This window comes from Sander vitreus, chromosome 1 (genome assembly GCF_031162955.1).
Source record: "Sander vitreus isolate 19-12246 chromosome 1, sanVit1, whole genome shotgun sequence".
NCBI lineage: Eukaryota > Metazoa > Chordata > Actinopteri > Perciformes > Percidae > Sander > Sander vitreus.
This window is the reverse complement of record NC_135855.1, coordinates 31,994,417-32,014,484: the sequence shown is the minus strand read 5'-3', so window position 1 is coordinate 32,014,484 and position 20,068 is coordinate 31,994,417. Positions and strand designations below refer to the sequence as shown.

Here is a 20,068-nt window from a genome sequence, read left to right as displayed (position 1 = left end):
CACTGAGGTTTTCAGGAAATTACAGCACGCCATCCACAGTCACATGTCGGACTCCCTTGCATTCATGCGCCATGATTGGCTCCCTAACTTTACCAAGCACTTCCACCGCATATCTGCGTATCATTCCGCTTCGTTTTTAGTTTTTAACATTCCTTGACTTTCCACAAGAGTGATGCTAAAATAAAACACACGTTTGAGTAGTCTGTGATGAGTGCGGTTAGTATAAATGTGTTTAGACGGTGTTTTTATTTTCATTTATCTGTATTCTCTCGGATGGATATGTCTCAGCATCCCTAGAAAGTAGTTCCGCAGAGTGAGGGACTAGGGAGATCACCTTGAGCTGGTCTCTCAGTGTAACGACCAAACGACGGCAGTTACATCAGTGAGAACAGTTGTCCAGCGATATAAGGTGGGTATTCTCAACATGGGCTGCAACTTGGTCGCTTATCGATCCTATTAAGTGACCTGATAACTTGTGGGACACTTGCGCCGTCACACACTGCCTTTCAAACCTTTTGTCTTTTATTACAGCTGTAGCTAAATCCGGGCACGTAACGTAAGTTAACGTTATTGGTTGTTCAATGGTGGCTTGTTTCCACTCTTCAATATCTAGCTTGAAATCATGTTTTAAAATGCCTTCACACTTGGACGTATGTGATGATCTTAGACGAGCTATTTTTTGTCCTGGTATGCTGGTTTGGTATTTGTTCTACAACATTGTGATTTGAAAATGCAGTTAATAGATGAAGAGTAATGGAATTTGTACGTGTATATATTTTTTGTCACTAACTTGCTAACACGTTGTAGTCTTGTTTTATCGCTAAACACAAGTATTATAAGAAATTATGAAATTAAGCGTGATGCGTGTGAAGTGTTGAACGTTGTAGAAACGCTTCCTGTTGCCTCCTGTTGTGGGTGTGGTGGCTCCGTCCTTTAGGCCTCCCATTGGTCAGTCTCTGTGACGTCTCTAGATCAGGAAAATGTGACGCAGGATGAGAACGTGACCTTTAGCGCATCGTCTGCAGTTAAGTAGGCCTATATTAGAATACTGATAGTCTTGACTAGCTAGGTACACAAATGCACCAACGCTCAAACTCCCCTGCATTATTAAAAGTCGTGTGTTATCGTCGTTTTCCTTCACATGGCAGTTAGTCAGTCGATATATTCCTCATGTTCATCCTTTTATACATAATTCTTTCCTGTCATATTTCATCAGAAACACTTGAAATAAATCTGAACCTCGTTCGTTATGTTGTAGGAAATAACCATCTTATGATAAATGAAGCTTGAAATCTTTCCATTGCCTATGCAGCTTCACTGCAGTAGCTTGCTGCAGTGGTAGTGTCACAGATAATAGGCCTTGTTGACACTGGATACATGGGCAGGAAGGCAGGTCTAACACATTGTCTGTCTACAACGAGTAGGTTTAGGTTGAAGTTAAGTTGTAAGTAGTTATGGGTTTTAGTCTCTGTCTGGCAGCTTGGACTGTGTTGTCTGGTATGCGATTACTAAGGCCTGTAGAAAGAAGAAGATTTGACCAAGGCAGTGCTTTGCGTAAAGGTGCATTTTAAATTGTAATGTAAAATACATAAACCGTGACTTAGGTAGGATATGCATCATTCCTGCAAAAGCACCATTTTTTTTTTTTTTAAATCTTGTGTTTACCAGCGATATGCTCATGTTTTTTTTGGAAATAAGTCACTTAGCATGAGAAAGCATATTAAAATGACTATTCAACTAAAGAAATCTTAATAAGACCAAAACGACCGACTAATGTGGAGTCCACCAGGCAAAACTTTCATTTTCTGTTCTGGATTGAAGTGTCCATGACCTGCTGTTGTGGTAAGGTACAGTTGCAGCTGAGCTTGATGTCAGTGCAGTAGACTAGGCCTTTTGCAGCTGGCACTTCTCTCATGCAGTCCTTCCCTGCCCACCATAGCTGCATATTTGCTGACTAATGCTACGTGGAGCCATGGGGTGGAAAACTACCAGTTTTGGGTATCCCTTTGCCACTGCAGATTCACTAGACTGTACTGACAAAACTCTATGCACTCAATTTGATGCAGGTTAAAAATGTCGCCAGACGATTTACGTGTATTTGAAATGAATTAAATATACATGTATAAGCATGTGCAAATACCATCGTACATTCTTAGTATTATATTTCTACAAACAGACTCTGCATGCTGTGCGTTATTATTAGCCAAGACTCCGTTTTTAGTCCTGGGGTGTTGTATGACCTCGGCTGCTAATATCATTGGTGTGGCACTGCTCTTGTGTGTCGTTGTGGAAGTCTCATGCATGTTCATTGTATGCGGTCATGGCGATTGCCCGGTCACAGCAGGCACTCTTCATATCCTTTATCCTTATTGAAGGGATTTACTCTTGAGCACCTGAAAGTGTCGTATGTATGCACGCGCACTGCAGCAGTCAGTTTAGCTTGGAATGCTGTTGCAGGGAGTGGTTCGCTCATTAACATTGGAAGATCCAACACACTGGGGTTGTTGTGGAGGTCATTTGTTGGAACGTGTCGGTTTGTCCCCAGGAGGACCAGGAAAATCTACTGGGGGTATGTAGTGCAACCTGCAAATGGTGGATGAATGAGTGAGCGTGACAGATAGAAACTGTCTCTGTGTGAGCCAACTTAGATTAGCCCAGAGTTGCATCAAATTATAGTAGATAATACTAAATGTCATGTCACCTTGCACCAGCAATGCTACGATGGCTGCTAATGATTGCACAGGAATAGTGATAAGGAAATTGTTTAGAAAGACAATGACTGCGGGCATGTTACAAAGAGAGAGTATGTTTCAAAGCTACAGAAGAAGTCTTGGGGGGAGGGGATTGGCAGTGATTATTAGCAGCCAGCTCTAAAGTCAGCCATCAGTGTCAGGGTTATTATGGCTGCTTTTGGCTTGTGGCGGCTGCTGCTCGCTCACTGGCTGTCCTGGGGTCACACACCCTATCCGTGTCTGTCTGTCAGCAGTTCTTTCAATGATGTAATTTTATCTTTCCATAACAACCAGGATTTGGCAAGCTGGATCAGACATACAAAGACATTACTGCACTTGCTGAGGGATAGTTAGGCTACTACCTGATTTTCAAAGTAATATCAGAAGCACATTTCCTCTGATAGCTCCACAAATAGCACCTCAACTGAGGATACAGGACAGGTAATATTTGAGGTTGACTAACCTGAGGATGACATTCAATTAAACCAACAAAGATACATGCTTGTTCACTAACTAAATGTGACTCCATGATAGTAATGCAAAGATTTTGAGCAAAGTTTGTGGTGGATGCACATAACAGGCTAAACATAAAACAGTGCATGACACATAGTAATCTCTTAATAGGCCTTGCTGGAAATGGTGGGAAATTATGATTTAAATGGAAAAGGGGAGTCTCATAATTTCCCTCCTAAGCTAAATGTGCATCACCTTTCAGTTTTGCAATTGCAACTGTCAGTGTTGCATTGTGGTAGTATTACATTAAACTGTGAAGTTGCGATATTTATATTGGTCATGCTCCAATAGCAAAGCAGTTAAGAAGGATTCTTCACCAAATGGCTGCCATAAGCATGTCTAGATAGTTTGTTGTCTATTCTTGGTGTTATTCTTGAAATAAAATTGTTAAGGCAAATGCCCTTCCAAGTTATGTAACAAGCCACGGTAACAGCATATTTTTACATTTGAGAAGCTGTAACCAGCAAAGAGCTGATATTTTTAATGGTTAAAATGCTAAAACAATGAATTGATTATTTATCGTCAGGATTCCCCCCAGGATTTTTTTTAAATCAATTCTGTTTCTTCAAAAAGAATTTTATAAATGAATTAAAAAAGGAATTTATTGTATACTCTACAGTAATGCACTGTCTGCCCACTGCCTTCGTGGTTGTGTGTGTTTCAGTAGTGGGATGTGACTGTGCTCACGTACAGCACTGCTCTCCCCCTTTGACTCAAGTGTTACATCATCAGCCAGCAGCTCCAGTTGAAGGAGCTTGTTGGTATAGCGGCATTGCCTGGAATCCCCCACCATGATGCATTTTGTAATTAGGACGTGATGACTAAGAGGAGGTCAGACCACTAGTGTTACCTCTGAACGCAACAGAGTTTCCTCTGAGAGATTTTTTTTTTGTTTGGGGGGCACCGTGAACATTTCTTCAGTTGCAGTTGCCCCAGCTCTCCTTTACGTTGCTCTGCCAAAGAAGCAACCAGTGAGAGTGTCCTTTGTCGAAATGCACTTCAATGTATAAGTTAGACAGAGAGAACTTAATCTGTCCCTGGGTGTTTTAGACTGTGGTGTGGAGTTTGCGTCTGGCAGGCACTCATATTTTCAAACCAATTGAGAAAAATATACATAGGGCTATTGGTATCTTCTATCAACTACATATCTTATACATCGCCTTTATTTTATGAATGTTTTACTTTCTTGCTTTGTTAAACTTCAATTTTATTCTTAAATGTATTGGTTTATTTTATTGTGAAACACCTTCCATCCTTGTTTTGAAAAAGTGCCATAAGTTTCAAATGTATGATCATGTACAGTATCTTCACATTGTATCGTACTGATGGGTATTATTGATTGTGAAAAGTACAAAAGGTGGATAGTGTACATCAGTGTATGGCAGTGGGAATGTAGGTAGTCAGCACACTTTCTTGTAAGAGTTTTTACACTTACAAGTATTGAAGCAACATTCTTGGCCAGCAAGGTCTTCACCTTAAGCAAGCAAAGTGAGTGACTTTTGGTAATGCTGTAACCTAGGCTACTCGTTTTAGATCCCAGCTTCTGTAAAGAAATAAAATTAGGCCAATTTCTGACCACCTCATGAGGACCCAGGACTTAAATAGTCCCGATCTTTTTAAAGAAGAATTTGAAAATGTAAATGACAGATGTCCGGTCATAAAACCAACCATCTGTTGATCTTTACAAATCAGCACTCGATAGTCTAGCAATGGCATGCCGTCAGTGTTGGGGGAAAAAAAATGTAGATGGAAAATCAAATTGCGACCTTAAAATCGAAAGTCGAATCTTGGATTTGGAGAATAGTGACGCCCCTAGTTTATACAGTGTCCTTCACAATGGTGACAGGGCTAGACCGAAGAAAAAAGGATGCGTCTCAGGCAAGTATTGAGCCATTTACACAGGATTTGATGTAATATCCTTTCTGTGCTTGCAGTGTACAGTATCTTTTCCCTTTTCTGGTTAGCAATGAGTGATGAAAGCTTGGCAGTTCCAGCCCTGTAGATGAGCTTCGAGATGTTGTCGTTGCCATGGGTGACTCAGGGAGAAGTGGATGAGAACAGAATGTACAATATGATGTAGCAACCCAATAAGCTATACTACTCTACTCTGTGTGGAGTATGGTGGCAGTGCAGAAGTATTGGCCTTAACATGGTCCTTAGCTTTTCAGATCAACATTATGTATCTGTTATCAAATTGTAAACAATTAGAAGCTAACTGAAAAGGTGGGAGTGTTTTTCTTTACCTCAGTTGTCATAAGCATACATTTATTCACTGTATAAGCTGTTGGTTGTGAAACCTGAAAGGCATATAGTAATTCGAGAAAAGACAGTCTTGTGCAAATTAGCTCCCATCTCTATTTAAATTAGGGCTGTCAAACGATTAAAAAATTTTAATCGCTGAAGTTCTATAGTTAATCGCGATTAATCGCATGTTTTTGATCACAATTAAAATTCTATTATTTTGCATTTCAGAACTGTTTTTAAGTACATAATAACAATGGAAAGCAATTCTTACCAGTGTATCTTGATTGGGAATCAAATGAATGCAAAGAAAGTAACTTTATGAACTTGACTGTTATTTATTTACTGTAAACAAATGTGTGAATCTGTCATTATTGCACAATTCCTACAAGTACCTAACCTAACTGAGATGTAACACTAACACGTTGCTTATACAGTACAAACAAAATGGTCCAAAAACCAGATGCCACAGCAGGACATTTAACCTTTACATTTTTAACAAGGATTGAGAACAATTGACTGAGATGTAACACTAACAACCACCGTTAAGGCAAACGAGTGCAAAGTCCAGCCAGAGTCAGTATAGTGTTTAGTAAATCCTAAATAATTGTGATTACTCACTGACGTCCAGTGATCACCGGTTAATGAGACAGCGTTTGCACTTGGCAGCAGTTCCAGTTGGGCTGCTTTCTCCGTGTCGTACAGGCTGTGTATGGTGAAACTACTGTCCCCCTCGATGGCAATGTATAAGACGGGTCAGACCATGCCAACCGTAGCACTTCTTTACGACCCGAGTCCTCTACGATGCTGACAGGTCTGCAGTTAGTTGCCACCCATTTTGCAAGAGCTGTAGTAATTTTTTGGGATTTGGTTTCATTCACAGGTCGGCAAGTAGCACTCTCCAAAATAGTGCTTTGCCTGAGCCCGCTAGCATCAAACTGCGTCACGTTAATATGCTTAGCTCGTAGGTGGTAGCTCAAGCTTGATGTGCTTCGGTGATATTTTAATTCGGCTTTACACAATGTGCATATGGCTTTTGTCTACCGAGCCGTCCGGGAGCTTTTTTTAAAAGAAAAGCGCCATTCAGAAGTTTGTTGCTGCTGTCTTTCTCCATGCTGGCAGCCTGCCTGCATTCTGCAGCAGAAGATGTGTTATGAAGAAGTACGGCAGGGCCAAAGGGTCAAAATAGTAGCCGTTAGGCACGACGCAAAGCTGAGTGAAGTGTCAAATAAATTAATCTCATGCCGGCATGCGATTTAATGTGATTTAAAAAAAAATAAATAAATAAATAAAAAATAATTAATCACTTTGCGTCGGCCCTTAATCGCATCGCGATTAACGCGTTAACGCTGACAGCCCTAAATATAATTGCAGTGGCAGCATTTAATGAGCCTGATCTTAATTGTTAGTGTTGGTGGTTGAGGTTAGTCAAAGAGAAATAGAAATGTTTAAGTGAATAACAACAGTTGTTAGTCCCGGAAGTACTACACTTGAACGTCAGCAATCAACATGATTAATCGATTACCACTGGGACATTCTCCTCTCTTTTGACTTCACTATCACAAGGTTATCTACACAGCGGGATTATGTACCATATGTTGTTAAGGACCTTCAGCAAGGTGAATAAAGTGCCATTAATTGTGGCCAGTCTGACCTTAGTGGGGAATAAATCCCTCACCCTAGATCTCTGTCCTTTTGAGTTATACATGAATACAGCTACCAGACAAATGCTATTACGTTTTAACTGTTGGTGTACTCTATCTGATGTAGACTATACACTTGGGATGTAGACTATACACTTGGGCTGCACCATATGAGGAAAATATGCGAAAACGTTGTTGAATATCGCTATAACGATATTACTTGCAATAACCATGCAGAGTAATACAGCAACACTAGTCTAATAAACCTCACTCGCATGCAGGCAGATTCTGACCAATCAGACGATGCATAACAGTGAGGGCTCTGTCTGATTGGCCAGAGAGTTAACAGCACAGTGCATAGACAAAATAGTGCTGCAACAGAATGTAATTGCAATATCGCATCTTTCTCAGTGTTTATTGCGCATGTGGATATTTCGATTAGAAAAAAAAAAGTTGTGCAATCCTAGTATACAATATAACCTGCAGATTCAGTTTTTAAACTTTTGGTTGGTAGTGGCTGGTAACTTTTGAGAAAAGTTCATGAAACCTGGACCAACAGTGGTCAACTGAAGAAAGCTATTTTGCCATCTCTGAGTCCTCAATATTAACTCTTTTTCTCCATTTTTCTTTTCTGTAGGACTTCTCCATTTGCACCAGTGATTGCCATGCCTCAGTTAAAATCTCTAGACATGGGCTCCGCCTTCATCCAGACACAGCAGCTCAACGCTGCCATGGCTGACACCTTCCTGGAACACATGTGCCTGCTAGACATTGACTCCGAGCCCACCACCGCACGCAACACTGGCATCATCTGCACCATTGGTTGGTAAACATTTTAGTTGCAGAGGTGATAGGGTTGCTAGTAGGTGGATACCTGGTAGCGCTGAACCATCATTATTACAATTATCTTTGGGAACAGCGCAGTTTTATTGCATAATAACATTTTAAACCTGGTTGCGCTCACGCACTTAACTTCATGAACTCATAAATAAAACCTGCTAGAAATGTACTAATCATTAAATCAAAATGAGTCTTTCCTCACCTAAATATAGTGTGTCATCTAAATGTAAATGAATCTGGACATATATTCACTTTATTACCAGGAGAAGTAAAATAAATGTTACATTTAAAAAGTTATGACAAGTCTAAATCCTTTCCTTTCAATAACTGCCTGCAGGGCCAGCCTCCCGTTCGGTGGATATGCTGCAAGAGATGATCAAGTCTGGAATGAACATTGCTCGCTTGAACTTCTCCCATGGCTCACATGAGGTAGGTCTTTGCACAATTCTACCTAAAGTTGCAGCTAACCAGTCACATTGTTAAAAGTCACGTTTAAACTGTGCTGATAATTTCCAATAAACATTCTGTGCCTTATCACAGAATAGTATTTCTTGGTATGTTGGTCTTTGTTTGTCTTGTCTAGTTCTTTAGCGTTTCAAGCAGTGTTGGTAACTCTAAAATAACTATGGTGAAAGTAGAAGGTCAACCATGCACAGTGAGCAAGCACGTAATTCATTAGAAACTGAAATCAGCTTGGCACATTGAGCAAGACTAGGATGAATGGGAACAAATAGTAGTGCTAACTTACTTAAGATTAGAGTATGGGCTTTCTAACCAAGTTCATCTCAAACTGATGCAGCCTGACTAAGCCTAATCTGTGTCTCACACAAGGGCACGTGCTCTGTAAAGTTTTATTGGAGGACAGATGAATAAAGTGGCTTATACCAGCTACAGATCTCACCTAAAGCACCCAGCTCTTTATCAGTGCACAAAACGATATGTGCCTAAGCTAACTTCAGTAACCATTCATAAGTCAAAACCCATGAGGCCTCACAAGTAAAACCTCCCTCTTGACTATAATTATGTAAAACAGACAAATGAGAATTAGCCATCGGTCAGTACAAGTTCTCATCTAAAAGCCAGATAAGTCATCATATCACTTTGATTGCTTGGCTTGCCTAATGGAAAAAGACAAATCAAACTCTGAATGAGTTATGGCAAACTTAAGAAAACATGTTGAGGTGAGTTGTTTTTATGCCCCAACAAGGTAAAACAAAGAGGGGAGACGCACATCCATATGCAAAGTGGGGCTCTTTGAATTCCATAGTGTCATTTGACATTATGGCAATTTTCTATATGAGGACCATGTAAATTAGGAGTATGTAAGATGCTCATAGAATTTTTTTTAATTTTTTTTTTTTAGCTTTTACATCCAAAAATGTAATTTCACTGCACTAACAGATGTGACACATACATCCCACACTTCTTAGCATTTTGAAAAGACTTGTTTGTGTAGATGAATTAAAATGGGTTCAGTCACAAATATTTATCCGTCCAAGAATATAGAAATTATTAATTCTTAGTGAAAAGTATCCGGTTTGTGTAGGTCTAGGTGTTTCAACTAGATCGAAGGTTGGTCTAGATTCGGAGAAAAGCTAAATAAATCGGAGCTTTCTTGGCTTTGGGTACTATAAATACGTCATCTGTAGCTTCCTGCCCTGCCCTTTATCTCCTCATCAGGCAGCCCGTTGATACTCTGTAACTGTGTGTGTTGACAAACCAACACCAAGGTCAGTCCACTTTAAACTAAAGTAAGAAGTGGGAAGTAGATTATGTTGCAAATCCAGAAAGTCACATTTAAAAACTATTAATAATATCTAATGAAATGAGGACTAGCTGAACATTAACTGGAGTTTCACTTTACATGCTTGCTATACATTTAGAAAATGGAATTACAAATGTATGGACCCTGACCTATACACAAAAATTACATACAGTTAAGTCACCTGTGCAACATTGGTCTCAAAACATTACACTGTCTACCTCACTTCGGTCTCTTACCAAATGTGAGCCAATGTGATTACCTGCCACTTAAGTTATTACTGAAAGCTCTGGTTCCCCAGGTAGGCAGTTTAAGCCATGTGCAGCAGAGAGCTGTCTTCAATGCCACAAGCACTGGCCAAGATGGCTGCAACATTAACGTGACAGTGCTGAATTTCTCTAAAGTTACCTTTCTATCATTTCCCAAAACATTTTTCAAGGGTCAAGGTCAGCCACCAGATTCTGTTGACGGTGTGAACAATATCAGGCCACATAAGTAATGATTTTACATTTCTGATTATGATAGGATTGTTGGGTTGTATTGTCTATTGTTTAACGCCAACTTCACTGAGGAACTTCCTCTTGAGAAACACTGCACTTCTTTAGCTGACCCACTCATAAAACACACGAGGCAAGAGACATTGCAATTCTCAGGGACACATACGATGACATACTATATCTGTGTAATGCTACTTAAGTGATAATGTATGTTATGTAATCTCTCAGGTCTTATTTAATGGAATTATTTAATGCTTGATTCACAAGGCACTTGAACTTAAAGGCTCTAAGTTATTCTGCTTGGTGCACCCAGATTCCTCTGTGACACTTGGTAGAAAGAACTGTATGACCCTTATACTGATGCTGACAGTATGACTCATGTTTATGACGTGTGAGATATGGCAGACACACCTTGCCTTTCAGTTAGGGCTGGGCGATATGGAGAAATTCAAATATCACAATATTTTTTGACCAAATACCTCTATCGATACCGCAACGATATTGTAGTTTTGACTATTGGTGCTTTCACAAAATATTTACACAATGAGATTTTTGATAAATAATCATCAGTAATGTGGATATAATGACTAAGTGGGTAAAGGCAAATAATAGAACAGTTACAACAGTCTGATAAGTTCAGAAAATGACATCACTTCACTGTAATGCAGCCTTTAAAACCAGGAAAAGACAACACTTATGCCATATTACGATACCCAAAATCTAAGACGATATCTAGACTCATATCACGATATCGATATAATATCGATATATTGCCCAGGTCTACTTTCAGTTGACTTGGCCTAATATTTGTGTCTGCTGAATAAAACCTTTATCTTTTAGTAAGTCTCTCTAGTAATACCAGTGCCTCTGCCAAATTGAGATCTCTTTTTATTTCAATGTGTGTAATAGTATCATGGTTTGTTAGAAAGATGAGTTAGAGGTCACAGGTATGATCAAAATATAAAATCAGTTTAGTATCTTGCTTGGTGTTATCTCTGGAGATATTTCAACCTGTTGTACTTCCCTTCTTTTCTTTAGTACCATGCAGAGACCATCAAGAATGTGCGTGAGGCATGTGAGAGCTTCGAACCTGGCAGTATCCAATACAGGCCTATCGGCATTGCCCTGGACACCAAGGGCCCAGAGATCAGGACTGGCCTCATCAAGGGAGTGAGTTTAGCATCGCCTAGTAGTCTTTTAAAATGGCTTTATAAGCATTTAGCAGGAAAACAAACCAACCAGAAAGTAAAAACGATGTCTGTTAATGATTTGACAGAGCGGCACAGCTGAGGTGGAGCTGAAGAAGGGCAACATGATCAAGATAACCTTGGACGATGGTTATCAGGAGAACTGCAGTGAGGAGGTCCTCTGGCTCGACTACAAGAACATTACCAAAGTGGTGGAAATTGGTAGCAAGATCTACATTGACGACGGACTCATATCCCTCCAGGTCAAGGAAATTGGTGAGTGGAGGACTGGCAAACATGAATAAAATCTCTTGTGATCATTAAATGTTTAGAAAGCACTGCTATGTATTGATTCCCAATGAAAGGCTTCAGCCCATTCATATTTTCTTGTCTCTCCAGGTTCTGATTTCCTCATGTGTGAGATTGAGAACGGTGGCACCCTGGGTAGCAAGAAGGGAGTGAACCTCCCCGGAGCTGCTGTAGACCTGCCTGCTGTTTCAGAAAAGGACATCCAGGACCTGCAGTTTGGCTTGGAGCACGGAGTCGACATGGTCTTTGCCTCCTTCATCCGCAAAGCAGCAGACGTACACGCTGTCAGAGCAGTGCTGGGAGAGAAAGGCAAAGATATCAAGATCATCAGCAAGCTCGAGAACCACGAGGGTGTACGCAGGTGTGTGTGGATAGTGTTTTTGTCCTTTTTCTTTTCTTTTTTTGTGTGTGGGATCCAAAGAATTGATCTTTCGTTTACACCTTGATATGTGTGTGCTGTGATAAGTTGTTTGTCTTATTTGATTTATTCCTTGGTTAGCTGTTTTTTGAATCCACTCCTTTTACATGGCCTTCCAACACCAAACATCCTATGATAATTTACAGTTTTACTTTGTGATTAAAATGAGTTATTTTCTGTCTCCTGTGCAGATTTGATGAGATCATGGAGGCCAGCGATGGCATCATGGTGGCCCGTGGTGACCTGGGAATTGAGATCCCCACAGAAAAGGTCTTCCTAGCACAGAAGATGATGATCGGTCGCTGCAACAGAGCTGGCAAGCCGATCACATGTGCAACTCAGGTTAGATAAAAGCAAAGGACATAACTGTCTTTCTTCAGCTATATCACCCCCAGGAGCTGAGGTTTATGTCATTTTTAACGACTGGCAGATGACCAGCTGTACTGGACAGCTCAAATGTTTCCATATTTGCAGCTATATTAATGTGAAGGAGGGCCGTCTCAGTTAAATCTTCGTAAAACATGTGAGCATTACATATGTTTGTATCACTCAAAAGGCTGTTATTTTGAGATTTGTGTATGTTACCTTCTAACGCCTCACACGAACACCATTTAGATGTTGGAGAGCATGATCAAGAAGCCCCGACCCACCCGTGCTGAGGGCAGTGACGTAGCCAACGCCGTGTTGGACGGAGCCGACTGCATCATGCTGAGTGGAGAGACTGCCAAGGGAGATTACCCTCTGGAGGCAGTACGCACACAGCACATGGTGAGTTAATTTATATTCAAGATACACATTACAATAATGTATCCAAACTCAAAGCATAACGAGATATAATTTAAAGAAAGGATTATTGATTGGAGAGAATGATTATGTTTATGGGATAAATCTGCTTTATTTGTGATTTTATATATCTTAAAGCATTCTCTTAAGACTGGGTGACTGCTCTTTCTCATTTCCTGATTTTTGTGTTCTCCTGAACACTTCTGTGGCTTCTCATTCAGTTTCCCAATGACGCAGCATCTCTTTTTCCACTTGGCCTAACAGGTTAGGTTTGTTAGGCCAACTGGAAGCGCCTCTCATTTATCCATCCACTAATTTCCAATTTATATATTCACTACCTTTTATGCATGCTTATGAGTAATCATTGTATGATCATCATTACAAATTTGATCAGTTAAAGGTAATGGTGTGCAAAGTTGGGAAAACCCCTATTCGTGCATCCTTGTGAGATTAGTTCCATCTGTACAGATGTTATAAACGGCTGGACCTGCATAATTTCCATTCAGTTGGGATAATTGTGACAGTGGTTTTTGATACAATAGGAATACAGTCAAATGTGTAACTTACCGTAATGACACACTGGGACATTTGAATCCACCCAAACTGAGGTAGTCTCGCATTGCCAGACTTATCTCCACAGCGCTGTGGAGTAAGGTCTGGCTACACCTCTGATACATTCTGGGATCATTTGCAATTTTTTAAACCAATCACAATCGTCTTGTTGTGAAGCTCCGGATATATAATATAATATAATATAGTCTCGCGAAGGAACTTGTTTTGGTTGAATATTTTCACCCTGCGAAAGAAAACGCCACAACTATTAAATGAAGTTAGGCTGATAATGGATTGAGAAAATGAATGCTTAAAATTTGTATCATTAATGCCTAAATTTGTTGAAAAAATGTTTTTTTTTGTTCAGTCAGGGACAGACACAAGTAAAACATGTTTTTGAAGTCTTAGACCCAATACTGTTAATAATGAAGTCATAGGTAAAATCACAATTGGTATCAATTGCATGGATGGATAATGCACTCAATGCTTAATCGTTCAGGCCTTTCTTGGCTAACCTCCACTGTTCTCGGCTACACTCTGTTTTTGCACTGCTATGCAGATGCAGGAGTGACTCAGCAGTACTGCACCCACCACCCCCGCCCCCCCGCCTTGTTGCTTTACAGTCCAAAGTGAACAACAACTTTCACTGACCTAAAACCGTACTTTTATTGAGACGACTTCTTGTAACATTACGTGGAACAACTCTGCTTCTAAGTCACTTTTGTTATCTGGCATTGTCTTTACTTTTTTTAACATTTACTTCAATCTTTCTAATACATTTCTTGTTCATTCCTCCTGAATGTTTTTAACCATTTCTTTACATTTGTGTGCAGTGTGTGGCCTTCTAACTCCCAGCTCCATTTTTCAACTCCCAGTTGACTTTTGTTTTTCAGTAGTTTTAAGTAGAGATGGTCCGATACCATTTTTTGCTTCCTGATACCGATACCTGAACTTGCGTATCGGCCGATACGAGTACTGATCCGATACTATTAATATATTTTATTTAATTATTATTATTATTATTATTATTATTATTATTATTATTATTATTTATTTGATTATGTTTTAAGAACTGTATACTATCCCTGTATGGATGTGATATGATTTCTATCTTTGTCAGTCTGGCTCATTTTAAACTCTTTGTGAAACATGAATGCCACAGAACGTTCTTTTATTCTCCAGTTTGACAGTCGGTTATAACGGAAAAAGAACATAAATAAAGTACTTTAACATATATTTTTTTTTAGGGCTTTATTACGTGGTATCGGATCGGTGCATAAACTCCAGTACTTCCCGATACCAGCGTTTTAGGCAGTATCGGAGCCGATACTGGTATCGGTATCGGAACATCTCTAGTTTTAAGTAATTTTTGTTATTATTAAGCTCAGCGCTGTCATTTTTCTTCTTTTAAACTTAAGGTTAAATAGTCCTTTCAAAAAAAGTTATCTCAGCAGCATAGTTGTCTACAGATTAGAGTGGGTTGTATTGTACTGTTTTGTTATTCTAATACCTCATGTAAATGGTTGTAGTAAAATGTTGCCTCTTGGATATGTTTTAACGTTTTTCCCCCACTAACTGCACACCTTTACTCTTCTATTCACTGTCCCTTCTCTCCCTGCAATTCTTTACTTTATCTTTTGTTCTTCTTGTGTCTCTCTAACATTGTCCCTCTCTGTTCCGTTTTCCTGTCCTTTCTCCTTTTTTCTCATTTTCCTCATTTTACGTGTGTGTGTGTGCGTGTGTGTTTGTGCATTGTGTGGGAATGCCTTGTCTTGATGCATCTTGCCCTCAATTGTGCCAGATCGCTCGTGAAGCCGAGGCAGCCATGTTCCACCGGCAGGTGTTTGAGGACCTGCGTCGTTCCACGCCGTACTGCAAAGACCCCGCTGAGGCTATTGCAATCGGCGCTGTTGAGGCCTCTTTTAAGAGCTTAGCCTCTGGGTTGATTGTGCTCACTGGCTCTGGAAGGTAGGCAGTTTATCTGGTCCTAGCAGTTCAAGGAAGAAAATGAAATCGGCACTTTAGGAGTCTGAGAGAGGGAGAGTAGGGCCAGACAGGGACTGACTGACTGACTGACGAAGTAACTGGGAAAGTCTGGCAAACGCCTTAAGTAGACTGCTGGTTGATTTTTACCCATGTGGACAAATTTAAGCTCTTTGTCAAAGACCTGCAGTAAAAAGGCACAAATTTACACATTTACCAAAAAATTTGACTGAGGTTAGTCCATCATTATACCAACAACTAACCTTGTTTAACCAGGAATCTAGCTACGTATTTGCCCGTCACTCCCAGTGGTGTGAATGACTCGGCGTGCAGTAGTGGTAGTGTGGGGGATTGAGAGTAACCCCCCGCCCCCACCCCCCCTTCCCTCATGGTCCCTCTGGGCTCAGATAGCACGAGAGGCAGAGGCGGCCACCTTCCACAGACAGCAGTTTGAGGAACTGAGGAGACACTCCCAACTGACCAGAGACCCCTCCGAGGCCGTAGCTGTTGGTGCCGTTGAGTCAGCCTTCAAATGCTGCGCTAGTGCCATGATTGTTCTCACCAAGACTGGGAGGTAGGAAAGAGAAGGCAAAAGGTGAAATGATCCTAGTCCAGAAGGTAAGGTGTCGACAACACGGCTTCTGATTCTCCCTCCAACGCCTAATTTGCTCTTGCAGATCCCCTCTCCTTTGATGTTGTGTGTACGTGTGTGTCTGAAGTGCGCTGTTACATAGGGTGGGTGGAGATAGCAACAGATTGCAAGAGTAGGAGTTGTCATTAGCCCAGTCCCAATGGCCACCCTTCACGTACCTTATTTAACATCATATGAGATTTAATCAAATTGAATGCTAGAAAACTGTATTGGAAGTCATGAGTTGTACACAGTGCAGCTATATACAGTAACATACAGTACATGTTACTTTGTTCTTGCCAGCTGTCATCCCTGTTATTATACCACTGTGGTATAAATTGTGGATTGGGTAATTTCTTCAGCCCTAAGTCCTCACTGGTTTAATGCACATCAAAGACTAAGTGTGTGAGAGTGGACATTTTGATTGGGCCACTGACATTAAGGCTCTGCACACCCAAGATACACCAGAAGTGTCACTTAATTTGGCTGATTGTGTAAAGACTATGCTCAGCTTCCCTAACTAGTGTTAGTTGAGTTGCACTTGTTTGGACATGACAACTCAACCTTTTTGTTGTTGTTTTGATTTAAGTATATGAAATTTGTTGAGCTCAGCAAATGAAATTTAAACCAGCCAAAATATCTGAAAACGCCTGCTGTATGTGGGATGCAGGGTTTTTAATCACACTGAATTGCTTCCTCTAAGAATCCATCTTCATTGAGTTAATTTATGTAAAAGGTGTTAAGGTTAATAGCTTATACTGTGCTAAAAGTGTTATTCAACGTAAGGTTTTAAACAATATTTGTCTCTGAATTTTGCTATTAAATGTATATCACAGTAATCTATACTCATGTAAAAGACAACATACTGTCATGCCTGGTAACTGAGCCTCTTACTGACTTTTAAAACCAAGAGTAAACTAATTTTTTTTTTGCACACTTAAAGTAAGCATGATTTATTATTTTAGCACTGCACTTGTTCAGCTGTTTCCCTCCCTAATCGTCAGAAGTATTACATCATACTGTTGCAATCATTAGTTTAAAAGACAATGTGAATGAGGTGAGGTAAACCTTTTTATACCTAGCTGTATGTTTGTGTATGTGCAGGTCCGCCCACCTGATCTCCAGGTACAGGCCCCGTGCCCCCATCCTCGCTGTGACCCGTAACGCCCAGACGGCTCGCCAAGCCCACCTGTACCGTGGCATCTTCCCCGTCCTCTACACCAAGCCCGCCCACGACGTGTGGGCAGAGGATGTTGACATGCGCGTCAACTTTGCCATGGATATGGGTAAGAATCTGTCACCTTTGTAGTAGTTTGCACAACTATTTAAGAGTGTAGAAGAACCATTTTACAAATGTACAGTGTTTCCAGCATAATACCTATTGTTGTGCCACTGTGCTAAACACAATGTAAAAGCAATGCTTAGTTAAATGTTTAATGTTTAATTAACAGGCAAGGCCCGAGGCTTCTTCAAAGTGGGAGATGTCGTCATCGTCTTGACCGGCTGGCGCCCAGGCTCCGGTTACACCAACACCATGCGCGTAGTTCTGGTTGCCTGAACAGCCGAACAAGGGCTGCTCTGCTTTCTCCCTTCACCTTCATCTATCTTTCATAGCTCGCCACCCCACACTCCACTGCAGCTCACAGCCCTTCTCATCCAACACCCGGGCTCACAGACTCAATCCCTGACCAATTAATCATTTAGGCAATAATGCAAAGAAATTAGAAAATAGAGTATAGTCTTCATGGCCAAGCGGCTGTTTTGGGTGGGAGTGAAGGCTACAATTCCACATTATGTCTCCATTTGTTTTTCATTGATTTTCTCAATCAAACCAGTCTACAGGGCCTCAGATTAATACACCCTGACCAAATATTGCTGTATTTATTCACTCAAACACTTATATTACTAAAGGTGAACCTGTCTGAGAGTGAATGCATCCTGGTCTGTGTGCGTGTGCATACTGGCTCTTGTTTAGGTGTAGTTTGTGCTAAGGCAGGCTGATCACCTTGAGTACTGTACCAGTTTACTAATCGCACTCCTTTGCCGATATAACGAACAAACGTGTGGCATCCTAAATCTAAGGGCTCCTCCCACAGAGCAGCCTTGGCCCCAACTTTCCACCCAAACAGATCCTTCTGTAGTGGTGTCTGTATGAAGTGTCCCTTCTCTATGCCAGCTATCACTGTATTTTAAGTGTATCTGTTAAGTGTTGCACTCCTAATCTCCTCCAGACAATGTTACATTCGATATTATACTTGACTTTTGTGAATGGTAAAGTTTTGTTTTGGGACATCCAATACTACTTATATTTTGTCTGACAATAGAGAAATGTTAGTTTTGGATGTCCACCTCAGTGGTGTTTGAGCTAGTTACTGTATTTGTTTTATTAGATGCATCATAAAGCCTTTGTCTTTTATTTGCATTTGGATCATTTCTAAGTTGGCATTTGTGTATGGTTCACTAAAGTTGAATGATATTATTGAGCACTTTTAGGGTTTTTTCAAAGGGGACCTGGTGAAGGGTTGACACCCTGTTCCTCTCAACCACAGTGGGTAAGCGGTAGAACCCCTCTGCTTGTCCTTTCATGTTGGTGACCCACTGTAGCTGTCTTCATGTGTCTAACATGCTTCTGAGTGTAATAATCTGAGTGTAAAAACTAACTAAATGTAAAGTTTTTATGTTTAGCTGTTGTACTGAGCTGTCCGAAAAGACTGGATTTCCATCAATAAAAGAGATGTGCACTTACCTTAACTCTGTCTTCCAAATGTTTTGTTTGACAATTTATATTCATGAGTTTAAATTTCAGGTGGTACATTGTATTTACATGAATGATTCATGTCATCCAAACATACACACATCCCTTGCCCCCTCAGTCCAATAACTGCTGTTTAGTTTTCTAGCTATTGAGAATATGAAATGAACGTGTGTGTGTGTATGTATGTGTATCTAGATATATCTATCTATATAGATGCATACATACATACATACAGTGGGGAGAACAAGTATTTGATACACCGATTTTGCAGGTTTTCCTACTTACAAAGCATCTAGAGGTCTAATTTTTATCATAGGTACTCTTCAACTGTGAGAGACGGAATCTAAAACAAATTCAGAAAATCACATATGATTTTTAAATAATTAATTTGCATTTTATTGCATGATGTAAGTTTTTGATCACCTACCAACCAGTAAGAATTCCGGCTCTCACAGACCTGTTAGTTTTTCTTTAAGCCCTCCTGTTCTCCACTCCTTACCTGTATTAACTGCAACTGTTTGAACTTGTTACCTGTATAAAAGACACCTGTCCACACACTCAGACTCCAACCTCTCAACAATGGCCATACCAGAGAGCTGTGTAAGGACATCAGGGATAAAATTGCAGACCTGCACAAGGCTGGGATGGGCTACAGGACAATAGGCAAGCAGCTTGGTGAGAAGGCAACAACTGTTGCCGCAATTATTAGAAAATGGAAGAAGTTCAAAATGATGGTCAATCTCCCTCGGTCTGGGACACCATGCAAGATCTCACCTCGTGGGGCATCAATGATCATGAGGAAGGTGAGGGATAAGCCCAGAACTACACGGCAGGACCTGGTCAATGACCTGAAGAGAGCTGGGACCACAGTCTCAAAGAAAACCATTTGTAACACAGTACGCCGTCATGGATTAAAATCCTGCAGTGCACGCAAGGTCCCCCTGCTCAAGCCAGCACATGTCCAGGCCTTTCTGAAGTTTGCCAATAACCATCTGGATGATCCAGAGGAGGAATGGGAGAAGGTCATGTGGTCTGATGAGACAAAAATAGAGCTTTTTGGTCTAAATTCCACTTGCTGTTTGGAGGAAGAAGAAGGATGAGTACAACCCCAAGAACACCATCCCAACCGTGAAGCATGGAGGTGGAAACATCATTCTTTGGGGATGCTTTTCTGCAAAGGGGACAGGACGACTGCACCGTATTGAGGGGAGGATGGATGGGG

The 20,068-nt window shown here is 40.6% G+C and overlaps 1 protein-coding gene across 2 annotated transcripts; it reads left to right on the top strand.

The window, feature by feature from the left end:
• Positions 1–298: 298 nt before the first annotated feature.
• On the top strand, positions 299–18,842 carry pkma (pyruvate kinase M1/2a). Of its 2 annotated transcripts, none has more exons than XM_078252699.1 (11): positions 299–409; positions 7,767–7,951; positions 8,307–8,398; positions 11,267–11,398; positions 11,505–11,691; positions 11,815–12,085; positions 12,334–12,484; positions 12,758–12,910; positions 15,868–16,034; positions 17,196–17,377; positions 17,543–18,842. In XM_078252699.1, exons 2-11 carry the CDS (start codon positions 7,795–7,797, stop codon positions 17,647–17,649), a joined length of 1,599 nt encoding a protein of 532 aa, XP_078108825.1. In that variant the 5' UTR covers positions 299–409; positions 7,767–7,794; the 3' UTR covers positions 17,650–18,842. The 2 variants fall into 2 exon arrangements, with proteins under 2 accessions (XP_078108825.1, XP_078108815.1); XM_078252689.1 differs by lacking the exon at positions 15,868–16,034 and adding an exon at positions 15,279–15,445.
• The last annotated feature ends 1,226 nt before the right edge of the window (positions 18,843–20,068 follow it).

What these genes read in the sequence shown, in the direction of transcription:
- pkma (XM_078252699.1), top strand. Translation starts at nt 7,795, where the DNA reads ATGCCTCAGTTAAAATCTCTAGACATGGGCTCCGCCTTCATCCAGACA. An exon ending in GTTCTCACCAAGACTGGGAG is followed by an intron (nt 16,035 to 17,195) that starts GTAGGAAAGAGA and finishes GTGTATGTGCAG; the next exon opens with GTCCGCCCACCTGATCTCCA. An exon ending in CAACTTTGCCATGGATATGG is followed by an intron (nt 17,378 to 17,542) that starts GTAAGAATCTGT and finishes TTTAATTAACAG; the next exon opens with GCAAGGCCCGAGGCTTCTTC.